This window comes from Pleurodeles waltl, chromosome 8, assembly GCF_031143425.1.
Source record: "Pleurodeles waltl isolate 20211129_DDA chromosome 8, aPleWal1.hap1.20221129, whole genome shotgun sequence".
In the NCBI taxonomy this organism is placed as follows: Eukaryota; Metazoa; Chordata; class Amphibia; order Caudata; family Salamandridae; genus Pleurodeles; species Pleurodeles waltl.
Window position 1 is genome coordinate 1,415,746,288 of NC_090447.1, and position 22,025 is coordinate 1,415,768,312.

At 44.5% G+C, this 22,025-nt stretch overlaps 1 protein-coding gene across 1 annotated transcript in view; it reads left to right on the plus strand.

Moving 5' to 3' along the window:
• DOP1B (DOP1 leucine zipper like protein B) overlaps window positions 1–22,025 on the plus strand; it is a 604,399-nt gene that overhangs the window by 548,658 nt on the left and 33,716 nt on the right. The window contains exon 34 of the mRNA XM_069202530.1: window positions 3,273–3,328. Within this exon, the coding sequence (XP_069058631.1) occupies window positions 3,273–3,328 (56 nt within the window). The remainder of the gene's footprint in view (window positions 1–3,272; window positions 3,329–22,025) is intronic.

A 22,025-nucleotide genomic window follows, 5' to 3' on the forward strand; every position in this document is an offset into this window, starting at 1 on the left:
AGACGAAATAATGAAAACAAAGTGCATGACCTATGTAGGCAAATTCAAAGTCAAATTGAAGAGCGATGCACTCTGTCTTTTAACAAGGAAAGAGATGTCTGGAACACCTCCAGCAATGGCTGTCCCTACGAGGGGGAAATACTTTTTATCTTTTCTCTGCTGATGAAGGTATTATTCCAGAAACACGTGTCCAGAGATGGATTAACAACACCCGGCCTTGAATAATGAAAAAGCTGTGCTGTGATGCGGTTTATTAAAGGTGTGACACATTTGCTCCCAAACCGTCTGTGCGGCTGTAGTGGGACCTTAACTTGGTCTTGATGTTTCTCATGTGTACCCACTTTGGGGTCAGTCCATAGCTGCTTGATGCATCCTCTGACTTGAAAGCCTGCCTTTCGTATCATGATTACGTCAGCTTGTCATATGAGTGAGCTTCAGGCACTGTTTGTGCAACCACTCCACACCACCTCTTTCATGAAGAAGCTGGTGCTCCGGATTCTTGTGACCTTCTTGTTGAAAGTTGTGACTCCTTTCCATGTTGGGAAATCCAACACTCTCCCTGCAATCTTTGCCCCTCCTTACCCCATACAAGTAGAGGTGCTCCATCAGTTGGACCCCAAAAGCTTTTACATTGATTATACTTAAGACACTCAGGTGAACAATCAGGTTTTTGTGGGGTGCTCCATGGAGCGATAAAAGGGAAGGCTGTTCAGAAGAGGACTCTGTTGAGATGAACATTCCTTTGTATAAAGAACTGCTATGCACTGGCCTAAAAGCAACCTCTGGAAGGGCTTAGACCCTATTCCAACAGACCTAAGACTGCTGCCACTACGTTGGCACGCAAAGTGCCTGTCCTTGACATCTGCTAGGTGACTTGTGAGTATCAGTTCCTACGTTCACAAAGCACTACGGTCTCGACAGCCAGGTCCAACTGGAAATAAATTTTGCCCGTTTGGTCCTGCAGGATATATTGGTCTGAGCCCACAGACCCTCAACCTTTAGAAGGTACTGGTTTGGTATCTGTTCTAAAAGGCATGAAATCTGTGGTTCAAAATATCTGTCAATAGAACAAATGACCTACCTACTTAACACTCTTTCTGGTAGATACGCTATGTAACCGCAGATTCCTAACCACCTTTCTTCCTCCCTGTTCTGTGGAGAGTCCTGTTTGTTAACTTCAAGAAAGGTTCCAAGTTAGAGATCTTCACAATGGTCACAACTGGTCTATGTCCGAGGACACAGAATTAGTAAACCAGAAAACTAACAGTACGCAGGGGTGGCACTTTATTCAGGTCCACTTTTGGGTGTGGACCAGGCATGGAACCACACAATGCCACTTGGAGGCACACAAAAGCATTGCTGAAAACCTACTGGATCCAGTCTGGCTCCTGGGGAATATTCTGAAAGTGAGGGACCTGCAGGCAGAGAGTGTATGCACCAGAAAGGGCATCAACAAAGGTAAATAACTTGTTCATTACGATTTATTGTTACAAGCTGTGGGCCTTTCCAAGTCTGAGATACTGCTGCAATTCTGCCAGGTTCAGAGTCATAACCTTTTTAAGAAAGCCTTTCTAGTGGATAACTTTTGATACCAGGTTGCTGTAGCCATCCTCATAAAGGAGTTATAGTGCCCTCATAAACTGTCAGAATTCTTGTACACTGTAAAAGTCTCGGCATAGCACTAATCTCAGTGACAGAGGAAGAACTCTGTTCTTGGCATCAGCTGAAGCTATGGCTAAATAGCTAACTGTTCTTCCTTGTCTACTGCAAAGGGGGGTAGGTACATTATACCATTCATACAAGGTGCCAGGGGTGACCCAAAATGTATATCAAATAAAGATCTTCTGGTGGTTAGCATAGTAAGACTAGTGCCATAACGTAAAAGGAGGTAAGTGTGCAATGGTGAAAGTAAAGCAGGTAATAATCCAGCTTTTCCCTTTAATTCATTGGTTGACTGTTCTTGACAAAAAGCTGTTCCGTGTGACACTACCCGTTCTTTATAAGGACTGCTACATAGGAGTTCTGGAACAGATTTGTAACCCCAACACGGTTTCCAGTAGAGTCGGAGTTCATATTCTCTCTCCCTACAGAGAGAAAATGTTGAATTTAGGAATCATTACCAGCTCTATATATGGTGTTTTAATTGTGAGCCTTTACGCATGGTTTGTTGAGGATTGTGGAGCAAACCCATACAGTGGTCTTGAGAAAACCAGCAATTTTCCAATAATTCTGTCCTCACCACATACCAAAAAAACTGCATAAACCCACTTACTACGGTTACTAATACTAATACTGTTCAAGTAAAGAAGCATAGCACCAGTGCAGTTACTGTAATTATGGAATGCTTCTAACGATGTTTACGAACTTGTACTGTTCAAGATTACTCCCCTATCACGAACATCACATTAAAATAGTGAGTCATGTTGTTATAGTTCACCAACCCTTACATTTCACAAGACTACTTATCATCTACTCCGGAAAACAGTGTCAGTCAAAATAAGGTGTGATAGTAAGCTGCCAGTGTAATGTAAAGTGTTTTGGTGTTCGTGAAATTTAATCGCAGTGTCTGGAGGAAATACGTTTAGTTTAGGGTTAGGTGGCGTTTGCCCCTTAAAATGCAGATTTCCCTTGACAAACAGATGCTAGACTCTTTGGATAAGCCTTTGTCGTGATGGTTGCAGATCACATTATGACCCAAATTAAAAGCAGGCTTTTAGGCAAACAGAGGGTTCAAAGTCGACCCCACAGTCCCCTCTTAAGCTGGCTAGCACATAGATCAACGTCTGCACAAGGGGCAGGGTCAAAAGTAGAAACAAACTACAAAAGGTGGTGCGGGGAAGTAGAGTCATCACATCCCACCTACACATCCAAACGCAGTTTCACAATTTAGCTCTCCTCCTCTTTTCTGGTGAGAGGGAGCGGCTGTGTGCCCATGTCCCTGGGCTCTTTAGGCTGGCTGAGGGCTTTCATGTGGGTAAATTCAGCAGCAAGTGAAGCCAGCAGAGATTCAGTAGGTTCTTCTGATTTCTTCCTACCCAGTAGGAAACTGGCAGGAGTCAGATCTGCTTTCTGGAAGCACCAGCTGCAGCAAAGCCCATGCAGTTCCGTGTCCCAGACGTTGTTCAGTAAGCTGAGTGACACCTTAGACGAGGCTCCGAAAACTTCTCAGGCTCTGTCTAGACACCTGCACCATTGTGTAATGTTTGTGGTGTAGTAAAATGTGGAACTGTGGCCAATAATTTTTTCAGAGCTATCCCTTTTTCTTTTTAAAGATCCAGGCATTTGTGCAATTGGAAGAAGAACTCTCTGTAGAAGATGATTCATCAAGGTAAGACATGATGATTGCTTATTGGCAAAACAGGAGTGAAGCTAGAGGCCATACGTTTGCACATATGGCCATGATATGCAGAAAATAAAGATAGTGCTTGAGCCCAAGTAAAGATGGTTTATTTACGTTTGAAAGTGGTAGAGCTATGAACATTTCAAGCTATTATTTTCTTTGTAGGATGGACACACATGCTTTTACAGGTATACAAACTGCTGCTTATGGACCTTTAAGAATGAAAAAAGAGAGGGGGGCAGAGTTGTAAATTCTGGAAAACAGACATGCCCTTGCCTAATAGCTTCAGGATACAGCCGTTGGGTGCTGTGGGCACGGGTAGTGTGCACAATGCGTAGTTGAAAGCAATATCGTCAGTATTTTTGCAGATGGGCATACCCTGCCAAATACTCCTGCAGGGTTTATATTTTACCATAGCTTGTGGGAAGGGCATGTTGGGAAGCAATGTCACACATGCAGTATTCAGAGGTCATAGCCACTGGTACTGCAGCCATTGTCTTAAGTATATCATTGCAAAACTCAACTGTATCCTTGAAAGAACAGTAATTACCCAGTATAAAAGATCCTAATACTTCTTTGCAATAAAGGCATCAGGACATCAATCATCATATTGATGGTGTTGCATATGATATCACCAATGACATAATACATGATGCAGGCAAGGCTGTGTGTGCCCTAGCCTCCTTATGTTGTGCACACATATGAAGGTGTGCCTTTTACCCCTGTGTATGCTGTAAGCCAAGCAGCACACAGGACACAACCAGATTTCTTGTCCGTTATTGCCTTGTGAGCCTAAATTTAGCAGGTAGATGGCATTGCATTGGGCCAAGCCCTTCACACACTGCATGCTGATGTTTTTGGTCCGTGTTAACACAAGCTTAAGTGCATGCCTGTAGGCCATAACCAGTACGCCTATGTCCTTTGTTTAGGGAGAATGGTTTCCCCAGTGCCTGCTGTATTCAGAGCTTGATTGAAAGTCATGTTCTGAATGCTTTACACTGTTTATGTTCTGTACCATACTCTCTTCTTAAACAGTATGAACTCAGACAATCCACTGTGGACTATATGCCCTGTATTAAGTATTGGAAATGTTGTTGATATCATTGATATGATTTGTGATGCCATTAGGGGGAGTACAAGGGGACTATAGTTGTGCAGCTCATAGTAACTACGAAAGCAAATTACAACCATTAAGTCTCATCAACTGCCATTTTTCCAAGGGAATTTTCTACGTTTTTTGTGATCCTGTTGGAGAACAATAATATCCCTTAGCCAAACTTTGTCCAATAACATAAATATTTAAATTGTGGTTGAAGCTACATTCGTTGCTCACTACAACACTTAAAATGATAAATTACATCAGAATTGGAACTTTCATAGATTCACATGATTGAATCATTCCGCATCGTCGAGATGGGAGTCCCCCGGTATCTTATAATAGCAATTTAATGTTAACTAAAGTGCATGAGGGCCTTAGGCCTCTCACTTTTGTAGCATATCCTTCTCAATTTAAAAAAGAGACCAAACGTAGGTTTCAGCTGATCAGGTTGCTTTGCCTTCCAGTGAGAAGCTCCAGTCCCTCAGATTTTCTACCGCACGTTGTGCTAGGGAGTCTCCACTGAGCTCTGCTCAGTCACCCCTTTCCAGAATCATTTCTGATAATATTTTTCCACAGAATCTTACTTCTAGCAGTTATCTCCTAAACCATATATTGGTCTAGTGATTAACTGATTTTTGACTTCTTCCACCATGTCAAAAAGAAAAAGAGACTCTTCAGAGCCTGCAAGACCTGTGGCAAGAAAAATATTAATTTTGAAGACCCACATAAAAACTGCATGTATTGCCTTGACCCAGGCCATTCAGTGAAGAACTGCAGGGTATGCAGAACATTTTCTAATAAGACTCTCAAAGACAGAGAGGGCAGGCTGCTCATTTGGCTTCAAAAGTCAAAATCAAGGCTAAATTCTGTTTCTGGATCTGACAGTAAGGAATCTTCCACTTCCTCAAGAAAGACTCAAAAAGGGACAGATCACCACACTCTTGAGCCTCTAGTGAGCAGCCCAAAAAGGCCTTAAAAAAGACCACTGAAGGGTCTTATAAATATCGCAGCCCTTCTGGCTCTCCTCATTGAAGATCTTCATCTTTGTATAAGGAGAAGAAGGAGTGTTCTGCGTCTTCAAAATGGCGCAAAAACATTTCCTCTGAACCCCTACATCACCTTGAAGGGTTCAGCATTCCTTCAGGAAGCCTTCTGAAAAAACATCAATGGCACCATTGACGACTGGGCTCTCGTCATCAACACCATCGACGATGAAAGCATCTATAGCTACGTTGATGACTGTTACTACAACAATGGTATCTACGGTGAGCAGTGTTTCGACTGTGCACCCGACAATGACACTATTGTCAACGGTTCCTTCAGTCAGACCGTCGACGTTGAAGATAACTTCCTCTTCTACGCTGTCAACAAAAACAACTCAGTTTTATTGTCAATAGCTACATCTAGAAACGAGGTATTTGACTCCATCCCACATTTCTCCTAGCATGGTATCACCCTTGATTCCAGCACATCTATTGGAAGAGGATGATTTAGATGATGAGGGGCCATTCGGTGTTGTTCATAGCCCATCTGATTTACATGTGAAGTGCCTAGAAGTGGACAATAACAATGAGAATGGGTCCGAAGTTTATGATCCCCAAGCCTTTTATACACCTTGTGGGCAGAATCCCCCATGTCTGACTTGCAGTTAATGCTGGAAGCTTATCGGAAGCGGTTTCCGCCTGCTACTACTGTTCCTCAGCAGGCACCTATACTACCAAGGTCACCAGTACCACCTTTCACACCTGCTTAAACAGGGTTATCTCTATCCGGGAATGCCCACGCATACGCCTCAGACAGTCCCGTTACAAGATCCATCAACCTCTGATGATGAGAGGATGGGGACTTGCCAGATGGCACTCCAGAATGGGATGATTATCTAATACCCACCCAGTGCTCAAGAAAGGAACAATAGAAAAAGTTCCTGTTTCAGACAGAAAGAGGGGTTTTTACTCATGTTTCTTTCTCGTCCAAAAGAAATGGAGAGAATGGTGCCAAATTTTGGATCTAAGGGACCTAAACACGTATCCAAAGAAGCACTCATTCCGTATGATTACTTTAACTGATATTCTCTTGCTTCTAAATTCAGGAGACTATGGCCCTCATTACAACCCTGGCGGTCCAAGACCGCCAGGGCTGATTTGGCTGAAGCACTGCCAACAGGCTGGCTGTGCTTCAGACGGGATTACGACCGCGGCGGTACCGCCGCGGTCGCACTGCCGGGGCCAGTGGTTTCCCACCACATTTGGCCCGGCGGTGTTAATCCGCCAGTGTCCCCCTACCGCCAGCCTTTTCCTGGCAGTTTGAATTGCCAGGAAAAGGCTGGCGGTACGGGAAGTCGTGGGTTCCCTGGGGGCCCCTGCACTGCCCATGCCATTGGCATGGGCAGTGCAGGAGCCCCCTGACAGGGTCCTGTGCAGCTTTTCACTGTCTGCTATGCTATGCAGACAGTGAAAAGTGCGACGGGTGCAACTGCACCCGTCGCACGGCCGCAACACCGCCGGCTCCATTTGGAGCCGGCTCCCAAGTTGCGGCCCACATCCCGCTGGGCCGGCGGACGAAAACTCTGTTTCCGCCCACCGGCCTAGCGGGGATGTCATAATGGGCACCGCGGGAGTGAGGCCGCCCACCAATGTTGTAATGACCCCCTATATGTCAACTCTTGATCTCTGAAAAGCATACTTCCACAACCTGATCCATCCGTCCCATAGAAAGTACCTCAGGTTCACGGTAGTCGGAAATCACTTCCAATTCAAAGTTCTCCCATTTGGCCTCAAATCAGTCCCCAGGATTTTTGCCAAATGTTTAGCTCAGGTCGCAGCAATCCTGAGTAAACAAAAGCATCAGTTAATTCTGTATTTGGACGACTGGCTGATCAAGGCCACGTCCAAGGCACAAGCACAGAGATCGACAGCTGCCTGTATACAGCTGTTCGGGTAATTGGGCCTCACTATCAACGACAGGAAGTCAACCTTCTAATCCTCAAAAAAAAGATTACCTTTCTGGGTGCAGTCCCGGACATGTGACTCAACAAAGCTGCTCCTACGAGCGAAAGACAGCAAAAACTAATCACTGTGGACAAATTGGTACAAAGAAGAAAATCTCTTTATGTTTGCCTCTTCAAATCCTTGTATTCCCTTCATTCCATTCTGCCGTCTTTAGATGCGACCCCTTGAAGACCAACTGGACAGCCAGTGGACACAGTCCACAGGGTCTTTAAACAAACCAAGCAGGATCACAGAGACCATGATCACATCTCTCTCTTGGTGGACCCAGAGTTCTCATTTGTCAGTTGGTCTTTCATTCCTCACCCTGCCATCCCTTTGGGTGATGACGACAGACGCCTACCTTCAAGACTTGCAGGTCAGCGGCATTTGGAAAACCCATCACAAGGCCTACCACATAAGTTATCTCGAGCGCAAAGCAGTTCGACTAGCCCTTCAAGCTTTCCTACCAAAAATAAAGAATTCACCAGTCCTCATACATACTGACAACACTACAACGATGCACTATATCAACAAGCAGGGAGGGACCAGATCCCTGCTCTGATCTCAAGAATCTCTTTATTTGGAGATGGAGTGCATCTACGAGCAGAACACATGCAGGGGAAGCAAAATATCAGAGCGGACTCTCTCAGCATGCTAACAACATCCAACCACGAATGAGAGGTAGATCAGGAGGTGCTCAACCAAGTCTTCTCTCAGTGGGGCAAACCAAACCTGGACCTATTTGCCACTCCCCAGAATGCAAAATGCCAATATTTTGCAAGTCGGGATCACCATTCGGGCTCTTGGGGGAAGGCATTTTCAATGACATGGTCAGGAATTTATGCTTACACTTTTCCTCCTATTCCCCTCAATCCAAGACTCCTAGCCAAGATCAAGAACAAGCGCTGCAAAATTTTCTGATAGCACCTGCATGGCCTTGCCAGCACTGGTATATGGAGCTACCTCTCCTCTCTGAGAGTCCCAGCGTCACCATACCAGTAACACCATGTTTGCTAACAATGAGCAATTGTCAGGTTCTCCAACCGGTTCCAGCCTTACTCCATTTGACAGCCTGGCTCCTGAAGACAGTGATTTTGCACACTTAGACATCTCTCTGGACTGTAGAGTTATTGAGAGTCCCAGCAGATAGTACAAACAGGACTTACCATCATAAATGGAAAAGATCTTGCATGTGGTGCAAACAAGCTCAAGTGCACCTGGTCTCATCATCACCAGAGCAGATACTTCCTCATCTTATCCGTTCAGAGAGAGCTGGCTTGGCTCATGCTTCAATCAAAGTTCATTTGATTGCAATATCCCATTATAGACGATCAGGGAGCTCACCACCCTTGTGGTCGACGAGGATAGTCGAGCACTTCCTCAGAGGGCTCTTTCGAACTATCCTGTCAACCAAGACCGCCTCCGCCTTCTTGGCATCTCGAAATAGTTTTGTCCCAATTAATGAAACTTTCACTCGAACCAGGCGGACTTGAAATTCCTATTATGGAAGGTTGCGCTGCTTCTTGCCCTTACCTCAGCTAGAAGGCTTAGTGAAATCCAAGCCTTCACAATACAGGATCCTTTCTTGCAGTTTAAGGAAGATAGGGTAATACTACAAAAAAATCCCAAGTTCATACCCTAAATACCTTCGGATTTCCACATTAATCAGCCAGTAGTCCTAAAGTCGTACCTTCCTAATCCCTCCACTCTGGCGGAACAGGCCCTTCATTCCTTAGATGTCAAAAGATGTGTAGGAAAATGGCTCCCTGTTGCAGTTACCCCCTACTTTTTGCCTGGTATTGATGCTGACTTGACTGAGAAGTGTGCTGGGACCCTGCTAACCAGGCCCCAGCACCAGTGTTCTTTCACTAAAAATTTACCATTGTTTCCACAATCGGCACACCCCTGGCACACAGATAAGTCCTTTGTAAAAGGTACCAGTGATACCCAGGGCCCTGTGACCAGGGAAGGTCCCTAAGGGCTGCAGCATGTGTTGTGCCACCCTAAGGGACCTCTCACCTAACACATGCATCCTGCCATTGCAGATTGTGTGTGTTGGTGGGGAGAAAAAGGCAAAGTCGACATTGCATCCCCCTCAGGATGCCATGCACACAAAATACTGCCTGTGGCATAGGTAAGTCACCCCTCTAGCAGGCCTTACAGCCCTAAGGCAGGGTGCACTATACCACAGGTGAGGGCATAGCTGCATTAGCAATATGCCCCTACAGTGTCTAAGTCTATTCTTAGACATTGTATGTACAGTGGGTTATGGTCTGGGAGTTTGTCAAAACGAACTCCACAGCTCCATAAAGGCTAAACTGAATACTGGGAAGTTTGGTATCAAACCTCTCAGAATAATAAACCCACACTGATGCTAGTGTTGGATTTATTACAAAAGTCCAGAGGAGATAATGAGAAAAACCAGGAAAAGTCACCTACCAGTCAGGACAGCCCCTAAGGTGCCATGAGCTGAGGTGACCCCTGCCTTTAGAAATCCTCCGTCTTGGTTTTGGAGGATTCCCCCAATAGGATTAGGGATGTGCCCCCCTCCCCACAGGGAGGAGGCACAAAGAGGGTGTAGACACCCTCAAGGACAGTAGCAATTGGCTACTGCCCCCCTGACCTAAACACATCCCTAAATTCAGTATTTAGGACAACAAGAAGGACTGCTGACCTGAAAGCCCTGCAGAGACGATGGAGACTACAACTGACTTGGCCCCAGCCTTACCGGCCTGTCTCCAGGCTCAAAGAACCTGCACAGTGACCCATCCGACAGGGACCAGCGACCTCTGAGGACTCAGAGGACTGCCCTGAACCTGAAGGACCAAGAAGCTCCCGAGAACAGTGGCACTGTTCACCAACAGCAACAACTCTGCAACTTTGAAAGAACTCTCCCTTCCCGCCGGAAGCGTGAGACTTCTCACTCTGCACCCGATGCCCCCAGCTTGAGCTCCAGAGAACTAACACTGCAGAGGGCAACCCAGGCAACTGCGACGACGTGAGTCGACCCCGCCTGTACCCCCACAGCGACGCCTGCAGAGAGGATCCAGAGGCTCCCCCTGATCGCGACTGCCGGGTAAAAAGGAACATGACGCCTGTACTAAGCACTGCACCCGCAGCCCCCACGACCGAGAGGAACCAACCTCCAGTGCAGGAGTGACCAGCAGGCGGCCCTCTTCCTAGCCCAGTCAGTGGCTGGCCCGAGAAGCCCCCCTGTGCCTTGCCTGCATCATCTGAGTGACCCCCGGGTCCCTCCATTGCTTCCTGTATCAAACCCGATGCAAATTTTGCACACTGCACCCGGCCGGCCCTGTGCCACTGAGGGTGTGTTTTGTGTGCCTGTTTGTGTCCTCCACCAGTGCTCTACAAAACCCCCCTGGTATGCTCCCTGATGACGCAGGTACTTCCTGCCAGCAGACCGGAACCAGAGCACCACTGTTCTCAATAGGCACCTATGTGTTTTGGGCCCTCCTTTGACCTCTGCAGCTGACCGGCCCTGTGTTGCTGGTGCGGTGACTTTGGGGTTGCCTTGAACACCCAACGGTGGACTGCCTATGCCCAGGAGACTGACTGTTGATTTTTGCAGTGTCCACTTTTAAAATAGCTTATTGCCATTTTAATCTATACTGGGTGTACTACTGCTTTAGTAGTTCCCTACTTACCTGTGTGGAGTAACTTGCATTGTATGTATTTACTTCAAATCTTGAATCTTGTGGTTCAAAAATAAATTCAGAAAATATATTTTTCTATATAAAAACCTATTGGCCTGGAGTAAAGTCTTTGAGTGTGTGTTCCTCATTTATTTCCTGTGTGTGTACAACAAATGCTTAACACTACCCTCTGATAAGCCTACTGCTCGACCACACTACCACAAAAAAGAGCATTAGTATTATCTAGTTTTGCCACTATCAACCTCTAAGGGGAACCCTTGGACTCTGTGCACACTATGAGATAGTATATACAAACCCAACTTCCTACAAGATGTCTCACATTTTATCTGGATACAATGAAGGACTTTAGAAGATCCAGTCAACTATTTGTGGCTTTCAGCTCCCCTAGGAAAGGTCAACCACTCTCCAAGCAAGGAGGTGCTAAGTGGATATCTAGCGCAATCAGTTACTGTCACAGAGCTGCAGGAAACCCTCTGCACAGACCGACGCATGCCCATCCAGGACATTTATGGAGCGGCTATCTGTAAGAGCACTTACCCTTTCATGAAGCATTACTGCTTGGAGACAACACTCCCAGGTGATTTAGCAGTAGGACAAGCGCTGCTGAGACATCTGTTCCAGTAACGGTGAGCTATTGTATTCACTCTTTCACTCCATCCCAGTATATGTTCTGCACATTGCATACTAATTTTTCTTCCTTCAACAGTAAACTTTTTTAAGATTGTATGGTTATTAATGAGTATCTGTCATCTAAAGTTTTATTGACCAATCGTATGTGTTTTTTGTTGATTATCATATGAATATTAAGCATGTGTTTCACTATTTTTTGCTACTCTGATTCAAGCATGTGAATCTATTAAAGTTCCAGTACTGGAGTAAGAAAATAAGTTACTTACCCGTAACTGTAGTTCTCCAGCATTGGAATCTTTCATAGATTCACATGCCACCGTCCTGCCTCCCCTGAGATGCTCACCGTTACACTATATCTAATTTGGGTGCTCCAGCGCTCGTGCTTTGGTAAATCTGAGTGACTGGAGCTTCTCACATGAGTGTTCTGGAGGGCAAAGCAGCCTGATGGGCTGAAACCTATGTTTGTCCTCTTTTTAAATTGACAAGGATATGCTACTAACGTGAGAGACCTAAGCCCCTCATGCACTGTAGTTAACATTTCATTGCTATTATAAGGTACTGGGGGACTCCCATCTCGACGGTGGGGAATGATTCAAGCATGTGAATCTATGAAACATTCCAATAGAAGAAAACTACAGTTACAGGTAAGTAACTTATTTTCTTCTCAGAAGTGATGAAGTACATCACTTAGGCTGCATTTTAACTCATTGTGAATCATACATTACTGGGTGGTGTCCTGTGGTGTGTTCATAATCATTCATGGTAATTTAAGGCAATTTCTGTTTCTTTAAAGCATGCCAGTCCATAACTGGTGCATTCAGCGCATATCTGTGCATGAAGTGTCAATGTCTGCTGTGCATGTCAGTACTTTTATAACCAACTTTGATTGTTGTTTGCACTAATCTAAGCCTTATCTACATCTGAAACTCATTTTATACAATTAATGTATATATAGTGAATATCTATGAATGAGTCATGTAGCTCACAGTACAGAGAATTCGCAAGCTTCAATATACACACTTTCCCCATTTGTTCAATGATGTGTATGTATATGATGTGTATTTTTCCTGAAACTATATAGTTTCTTTTATAGCCTGTTCAATTTGACCATCTTACGAGCACAAATGTACATTTGTTCTGCATTTACTATAGGAGGATAAACATTTCCGCCAATGCATGTACATTTTTAGTGCCTTTTTCATTTGCCAAAATGTACATTTATTAGACCAAATGTATATTAGCTTGGACTCAATGCCAGATGCTCTAGACAATTTCTGAGGCAAAGGCTCCATTATTTATTGTATTTACAAAGGCCTTTTTGCACTTCGACTGATTAATATACATTTAGAGCATTAACATTTATGTTGTTTAATTGGTTTATAGTGTGTGCCTGCACCCTGAGGATTACTGGGCACTGCACATGGAAATAAACAACAATAAAATTCTTTGCAGGATAGGAAAGAAGAGCAAGGTCAGAACAAAATGAGTAGCGAGCAAAAGTTCCAAGTAGCAGTAGAGTGAGCGGGGGAGAATTCAGTCAGACAGAAAGCAGCAGACAAGTGAGTTTTTATATTACTCCTGAAAAGATAACCATGTAGGGAAAAAGCCTGAGTTCCTTGGGAAGATAGCTGCAGCAGGAGGTTGCAGCACTTGTGAAGGGTTGGTTTTGAGTTTGAGAGTTTTTAAAGTTTAATGTCCAGAGGTCAAGAAAGTTTCTGATTCTAAATCCTCTCGATCTCCCTGTTCTGGTTAATACGTGAGCCTGTTATGGAGGTTTATTCATTTAATAGCTTTGTGAGCCAAAGAGCAGATTTCTATAATTGTTCTGGCTTAAACTGCGGGTCATTACGGCTCACTCAATTATGGTCATGTTTCATTTAGAGATGATGAGCCTGGTCGCAGAGTTACTGACAACCTTGAAGGGGAAGCAAGCACTGGCTGTGGTGTGCTTATAAATACCACTTTGCCTAGACTTGCAATGATGAGTGATAATATTGCTGTGATAGGAGATGATTTATCTTCTTGAAACTTTGAAGAGAAATGTGATTAATTTTAGAAAATAATAATGGTGAGTCTCGGATTGAGAATAAATCTCATTGATTTGAATGGAGGTAAGAGGGAGCTTTAGAAGCCAAACTCATGTAGCTTGTTCAGCAGTAGTGTGCTAAATGTTCTCCTCATTTAAGGAGTTAATAAAAAAATAACTCTGTTATTTGCAGTCTTAACATGAGAGAGGTTGAAGGGACAGGAATAAAAAGCAAACGTCCTGAAATTATGAATATTTTAGTTATAGTGGAGTTTCTGGTGGATACTTATAACCACAGATTCATCACCTGTAGATTATCCCATTAGAGTCAGACAGGATCCATAACATTTAAACAGCATAGTTCCTATGCACTGGGTGGTGGCGCCATGCAGCTTTGCATTGATTTCGTTCTGCTCCAGAAGTGACACTGTATCCACATATAAGTACCATTCCTACATGTCGACATCAGTTCCTCTCTCCCTGTGCCTCTAAATGCAAATCCAGAGCTTACATCAAAACGTTTTCCACATCAGTTGATTAGTTTTTTCTTTTTTTTTAAAGTTAGTGTTTTTCTAAAGTGTGCTGGAAATATGCCCCCTGCTAAAACCACAATGTTTAAACCTTGTAAGTACTGATGCAAACAAATGTTTGTGACAGGTCCCTATGAGGTGTCTCTCTGGTGTTTGGATTCAGGGTAAGACTCCCAAGTCCTGTGAGAAGCATGCCTTTAAAAATCAAAAGGAGATCCGGGAACACAAGACAAAGCTGTGAATCAATAAATACCAAAGATGCCTCAGGTGCCCCACCCAGTTTAATATGTAGGGAATGGGCCAGTTCCCACAGCAGGTTTTTATCACTGTCCAGCACTTTCGTTAAGTTGAAGTTGAAGCGGAAAAACAAGGACAAGCAGGTTTTGTCCCAGTCTCCCCACTGTTTGAATGACAAGTCATGAGGATATCAGTGTGTCTCACAGTTTCACTGCTGGCTTCACACTGAGGTGTGGATTTCACAACCGATCCTCATTCTCCCCAAGTTTCCAAGGTCATTAGTGATGTTTCAGCAGGATGACGCTTTTCAATAGAACATGCTGCAAATTTTTGGCACTCTTATAGCTTTACCTGGTGCACCTTTGGGCCCAAAGGATCCATGGAAGCCTACAGTAGGGTTACCACAAGTGAGTCCTCCCTCTGTGCCATCTCTTACCCTGAACCTTGTGTGGTTTTGCTCAGATCAGAGCCAGGTTCTATTCCAGTACGAAATCCATTCCAGTCCCTTTGACATTGATACTGGAACAGGAGGAATTGCCCCAGTCGTAGTGTTCCAAATTTCACTGCACCAAATCCATCTCAGCCCTTTCTAAGTTTGTGTCCCGAATTTGTACTAAAGCAACCGGCTCTAGTTCCATCCGACTCAAAGAGAACCATACCCCTGCTTCAGAACTGCACTTCAACATCTTTTTGGTTCCAACTCTGATCAGAGTCAGTGCACCATTGGAGATGACAATGGAGGTTATCAGGATTATTTTCCCCAAACCTATGAGGATGACAATTTATTTATGGACTTCCAGGAGGCCAAGGGTTGGATACTTTCCCAAATACTGGGTTGTGTTCTCCTTTCTGAGCCATCAACAGAAGACAGTGCCTCTTTTGCTGTGGGGAAGAGATAGGCATGCTTGCAGCTGCCATCTATCGAAGTCAAAATTAATGTGTTGATTGAGATTTTGCAACCTGGGAAGGCTTTTATGAGCCTCTATTGTCATTCATCAAGCCTCTATTATTATTCAGTGAAGCTCTAATGAGCACCTGGTCTAAGCCTTGTCCCTGTCCACAGGTGAATAGACAAGTTACCAGGCACCACAGGTCGGCATCAGGCAACCCTGACTTTCTGACACAGCACTCGATGCCAGAAAGTCTGTTGGTTCAGGCTTCCACCAGCACGGCAAACCCCAATTCATTCAATATTACTCTTCCAGAGAGTTGAAAAGAATCGAGGCATCTGGGAAATGGTTGTTGTCCTCAGCCAGCCTACACCTCTGGTCAGTTAATGCCAGATGTTTGTTGGAGAGATATTCCCATGCCTTATGAGATCTTGCCTGCAGTTCCATAGGAATTTGGGGCCAACCTGGCTCACATCATCCAGGATGGTCAGTATGTGGCTAAATATGTAATCCATTCTTGACTGGACACTACTGACTGTTTAGGAAGAGCAGTCAGCAATGGGTGTAGTGCTTCAGCACCACACTTGGATGACATCCACAGACTTCTCTGAGGACGTGCAGACATCTTTGATAGATATGCCATTTGACGGATTTAATCAGTGTGTTGCGAGAAGGTAGATTCAGGTTTGGAATACTTCAAAGTAAGACGGGCCATGGCTTAGGCCTTTCCAGTCAAGCAATACAGCACCCTCCGGTACTAAACCCCTTTTGAGTCTGCTCCAGACGTTTGGCATTCTGGCAACACCAAAGCCCACCTTCTTTGCAATTGGCATTTCAGCGTCAGTATGGGGATCAAGCATATAATGTCCAGGCTTCCCGGTGCAGTCAGCTTCTCAGTCCCCCCTGCAGAATCAGTCTCCTAACTGCTTTAGTTTGCCCTTAGTGGCACACAACCACCTTGTAGGGGGAGAGGGGCTTTAGGATCAGATATTTCCTTCAAGGGAAGCAAAATATAACATTTAACAGGTGGGTCCTTCAGATATTTTAACCAGGCTATCCCTGGCTGTTACTTTTTGATCTACTGCAGCTTCCACCCTAACCAAAGCAGCTTTCAGAGGAACACCATCTTGCTCCATGAAGTGCAGGCTATTTTTGCCAAAGGAACTATGGAGAGTATTCAGGCACGGAAATAGGGACTGGCCTTTCCTTTCCTTATGCTGAAGAAGGATAGAGGCCTTTGTCCTATTTTATATCTAAGCCCTCTGAGCGCATTCTTCTGGAAGGACAAATTCAAGATCTTTGTGTTGGCTCAGGTTCTGTCAGCCTTGGATCCTGGTGACAGGAAGGTGGATTTGGACGCTTACATGCATGTCCCCATCCTGCAGTCCCAAAGATGCTGGTTGCAGTTCAATGCACTGTGTTTCCCTTCGTCCTCACCAGTGCCACTCTGGTGTTCACACAGTGATGATCTTGGTTGTAGCACATATTCGGAGTTTGAATCCAGTTTACCTCGATGACTGGCTTTTGTTGGCAGGCTAGCCGCAGTCAGTCAAGGACCACCTCCAGATGATGGCAAACCGCCTGACATTGTTGGGGTTCACTATCAACTCGCTGTAACCACACTTGGCCCCTTCAAAGAGGTTTCCTTTCATAGAATACAGTGCAGTTTTGCGCCTTCCCTTCATCACATTGAGTCCAAGCTATTCGGGCTGTGACCCCCATGCTTCAGTCTCAGTCCTAGGTCCATGTGAGTGTGTCTCTGAGGCTTCTGATCCTTTTTACCTCCTCCATCTTTCTCGTCGATTTTGCCAGGTAACATATGTGAGCTCTGCAATGGAACCTGAAGTCTCAGAACCAGCGCCAGGGGAAACTGTTGCATTCCATCCAGATTTTAGAGGAGCCTGCAAAAGATCTGCAATGGTGCTTGTGCACTTGCAATTGGACCAGAGACAGGCCGCTCCCTTTGCCTGGCACTGAAAGCCGTGCTTCAGTTCATCAAAGGGACGCAGGTGCAGGTTCTCACAACACCACGCCATGTGGTACTGCAAAAAGCAAGGCAAGGCGGGGCAAGGCAAGGCTCTATGCCAAGAGGCAATCTGTCTGGAGTTGGTTGGAGCGTGAGGGCATTTCCTTGGTCATGAACTACCTGGAAGGGTCTTTGAATACCAAGGTGGACAAACACATCCGGCAGCATCTGGCAGATCACGAATGGCATTCACCATCTTCCACCAGTGGGGAGAACTATCTCTAGATCTTTTTGCCACCTCCAAGAACGCATAGTGTCAAAACCTTTGCATGCTAGAGTTCCTAAGAAGGTGCTCTCAGAGATGGATTTTGGATAGAGTGGAGCACAGGACTCCTGTACACTTTTCCAACACTGCCTCTCCTACCTAAGGTTCTGAAGGTCAGGAATTACTGGGCCAAAGTCATCCTAGTGGCTTCAGACTGGGCATGGAGAGATCCAGAACTTCTGGGCATGAGCATCTCTTCTCAGATCTGGCTTCTTCTTCAGAAGGATCTCCTGTCACATCAGCAGACCTTATTATTCGGCACATTCCCATGCTGTCTTCATATACATGCAGCAGTTAAAGTGGATAAAAAAGCATGGAAACTGTGCTCCTCAGTGGCATGGGGTGGGTGGTCATTGAGTGGGGTGGAAGTGTCAAAGACCTGCATGAAAAGAAGAAAATAGTCTGTGCCTGTTTTGTTGAATTTTTACTTGTAGTTAACCTCATATAAAATAACGTATACCTTACATGAAAAATAAATGCAAATGAGTCAGCGGGAAAAGCACCCTTACGTTATGAAATGTGTGTGCGTGTGTGTGTGTAGGTGTTTATGTGCATGTGTGTGTTTCCCCGAGTCACAGTACTGATTCCTAGTTGGTGCATAATAGTGACTTGTGTATTTGTAGTACTACAAGGTGCCATGTGTGTGTTACGCTCATTGTAAGAAAGATTGCAGCAAAATGATGAAGGCCCACATTTACATAGAACTTATGCAACAGAAAGCAACAAGTAAAGTTGCTGCACTGCATTATGTGAGAGGGAGAGATCATAACAACGACTTATGTACTAAAATGTGCTGCTGTTCTGCCCTCTCTCCCTGCACTGGCACACTTTTTGCTGCAATACGCCAACACAGATACTCTAGCGCCATAGTCCAAGGATATTTGCTTTGTGGGAAGCTTGAGTTTTGTGTTAGATGGGGTCCACTCCAATACAAAACTTTGTATGTGTGTTGTACAATGCAGTGAAAGTGAAGAGAAATGAAAACATTTCTCCTCGTTATGCCTGCCCCAAGTAAGCACAGCCATTTTGGCGCTAATCCCTATGTACCCTTCTTCAGAGATAGGAATTTGCATCAAAACGCATGGGTAGTGGCATGGGACCATCACCTATGGAACACCTCTTTGATGCAAACTAGTGCAAGGCAGAGCATTGCACAGCTGTGTGTTACTTTGGGTTACAATCCAACACAAATTTGCATTGGATTGTAAATCCCACCACAATACTTTGCATCATGTTGATGTTAAAAAAGTAATGCCAAGTGTTTGTAAGCTGGGCCTCAGTGTTTAAGATAAAACAAGTGCTTTCAAAGTATATATTTTAGTAACACATAATCGGGCTCCATGCATAATCAGACTGTACCTAGTGTCAACATTTTCATAAGTGTCCATTAAAAGGATGCATTGCATTGCTGAAGCATGGATAGATACAGAAGGCCCATCACTTGATGCCTGGAAGAAGGAACTTGACTGATGCTTAAGCATGGAGTGACATACAGGGAGTGCAGAATTATTAGGCAAGTTGTATTTTTGAGGATTAATTTTATTATTGAACAACAACCATGTTCTCAATGAACCCAAAAAACACATTAATATCAAAGCTGAATATTGTTGGAAGTAGTTTTTAGTTTGTTTTTAGTTTTAGCTATGTTAGGGGGATATCTGTGTGTGCAGGTGACTATTACTGTGCATAATTATTAGGCAACTTAACAAAAAACAAATATATACCCATTTCAATTATTTATTATTACCAGTGAAACCAATTTAACATCTCAACATTCACAAATATACATTTCTGACATTCAAAAACAAAACAAAAACAAATCAGTGACCAATATAGCCACCTTTCTTTGCAAGGACACTCAAAAGCCTGCCATCCATGGATTCTGTCAGTGTTTTGATCTGTTCACCATCAACATTGCGTGCAGCAGCAACCACAGCCTCCCAGACACTGTTCAGAGAGGTGTACTGTTTTCCCTCCTTGTAAATCTCACATTTGATGATGGACCACAGGTTCTCAATGGGGTTCAGATCAGGTGAACAAGGAGGCCATGTCATTAGATTTCCTTCTTTTATACCCTTTCTTGCCAGCCACGCTGTGGAGTACTTGGACGCGTGTGATGGAGCATTGTCCTGCATGGAAATCATGTTTTTCTTGAAGGATGCAGACTTCTTCCTGTGTACCACTGCTTGAAGAAGGTGTCTTCCAGGAACTGGCAGTAGGACTGGGAGTTGAGCTTGACTCCATCCTCAACCCGAAAAGGCCCCACAAGCTCATCTTTGATGATACCAGCCCAAACCAGTACTCCACCTCCACCTTGCTGGCGTCTGAGTCGGACTGGAGCTCTCTGCCCTTTACCAATCCAGCCACGGGCCCATCCATCTGGCCCATCAAGACTCACTCTCATTTCATCAGTCCATAAAACCTTATAAAAATCAGTCTTGAGATATTTCTTGGCCCAGTCTTGACGTTTCAGCTTGTGTGTCTTGTTCAGTGGTGGTCGTCTTTCAGCCTTTCTTACCTTGGCCATGTCTCTGAGTATTGCACACCTTGTGCTTTTGGGCACTCCAGTGATGTTGCAGCTCTGAAATATGGCCAAACTGGTGGCAAGTGGCATCGTGGCAGCTGCACGCTTGACTTTTCTCAGTTCATGGGCAGTTATTTTGCGCCTTGGTTTTTCCACACGCTTCTTGCGACCCTGTTGACTATTTTGAATGAAACGCTTGATTGTTCGATGATCACGCTTCAGAAGCTTTGCAATTTTAAGAGTGCTGCATCCCTCTGCAAGATATCTCACTATTTTTGACTTTTCTGAGCCTGTCAAGTCCTTCTTTTGACCCATTTTGCCAAAGGAAAGGAAGTTGCCTAATAATTATGCACACCTGATATAGGGTGTTGATGTCATTAGACCACACCCCTTCTCATTACAGAGATGCACATCACCTAATATGCTTAATTGGTAGTAGGCTTTCGAGCCTATACAGCTTGGAGTAAGACAACATGCATAAAGAGGATGATGTGGTCAAAATACTCATTTGCCTAATAATTCTGCACTCCCTGTATATACATAGCTAGATGGTGCTCTCAAAAACACTTCAAGATTTGGAACGATTGGGGTCACTATGAGGCAATTCATCTTGACTCCTGCTGTGGTCCGCTCTAGTCCCTGTATAATGAAATACCCATTTTTGAGGCCCCGTGGTCAAGGGACAAACTGCTGTTTGGAGGGTGGTGGACTTGGTGGCTCTGCACCATGGTGATTGGTGGGGAGGGGACGACTTGTACATCAGAGATCCTTTGTCCCATGGAATTGTCTGCTTTTTGTTTTTGTTCAGTTTTACAAATGCCAATACAATGTTTTTGTTTTATAAAAAGGATACCTTGCAGAGCTCAGTCGATAATGTTAATCTATTACCTTCTAGAATGAATACATCTTTGTCACTATGAAGGTTCAAGAGTTTCCCACAATTAAACACATACTGGTTCCTAAGCAGCCTTTATATTTAATGATTAACCAATTGCACGCATTTATTTTCCTTGTAGGTAGCAGTCAACCTAGTGAAAAGGTCTGTTTCTTCTTTAGCTCTCTGTCCCTTCCTGAGCTCCACAGCACAGGAGACCTGCCCCCAACCTCCTTTGACTTTCAGCAAGAAGCACCTCAATGTTTGCATTAACCATTCGGGAATATGATGGTAGTGTTTTTTATTAAAACCATTTTTTATCAAATTAAATAACTTAGGCACATTGGTCCCCATAGTAGATCCACCCACTTTCACCTCTGTTTACATGCAGATTTTCCTTGCTAGCTTTAAGGCACATGTATCCTTTGCTGCGCACAGCACAGGGCCCAAGCAACAGAAATGCGAGATGGGTGGCTTTTTTTCTTTTATTTTGACCTTAGGCCTAGGAGTGGTGGCCTCAGAGTAGTGAAAAACGAATTTAGGAGTTGTTCAACCCAGGGCATATTAAAGATATGGGGTGACTTTCATGTATTAAAAAGGGAGGTTTAAGCCTGGTAAAAGGTTTATTTTGCCAGATCGAAATGGCAATTTAAAATTGCCCACACCGTCCTCAGTAGCAGGGTTGGGGCAAGTTTAGGGGGCTATTTAAGTAGGTAACCATAGATGTGCTGCAGGCCTACTAGTAGCATTTAATTTACAGGCCCTGCTTACACATAGTACCACTTTACCAGAGTCTGACAGGTCAATAAAATGTGCCAATTGGGTCGAAGCTAATGTTACCATGTTTTAGGGAGAGAGCACAAGCACTTTAGCAGTGGTAAAGTGCACAGATCCTAAGGCCAGTAAAAACAAAGTCAGCAAAAACA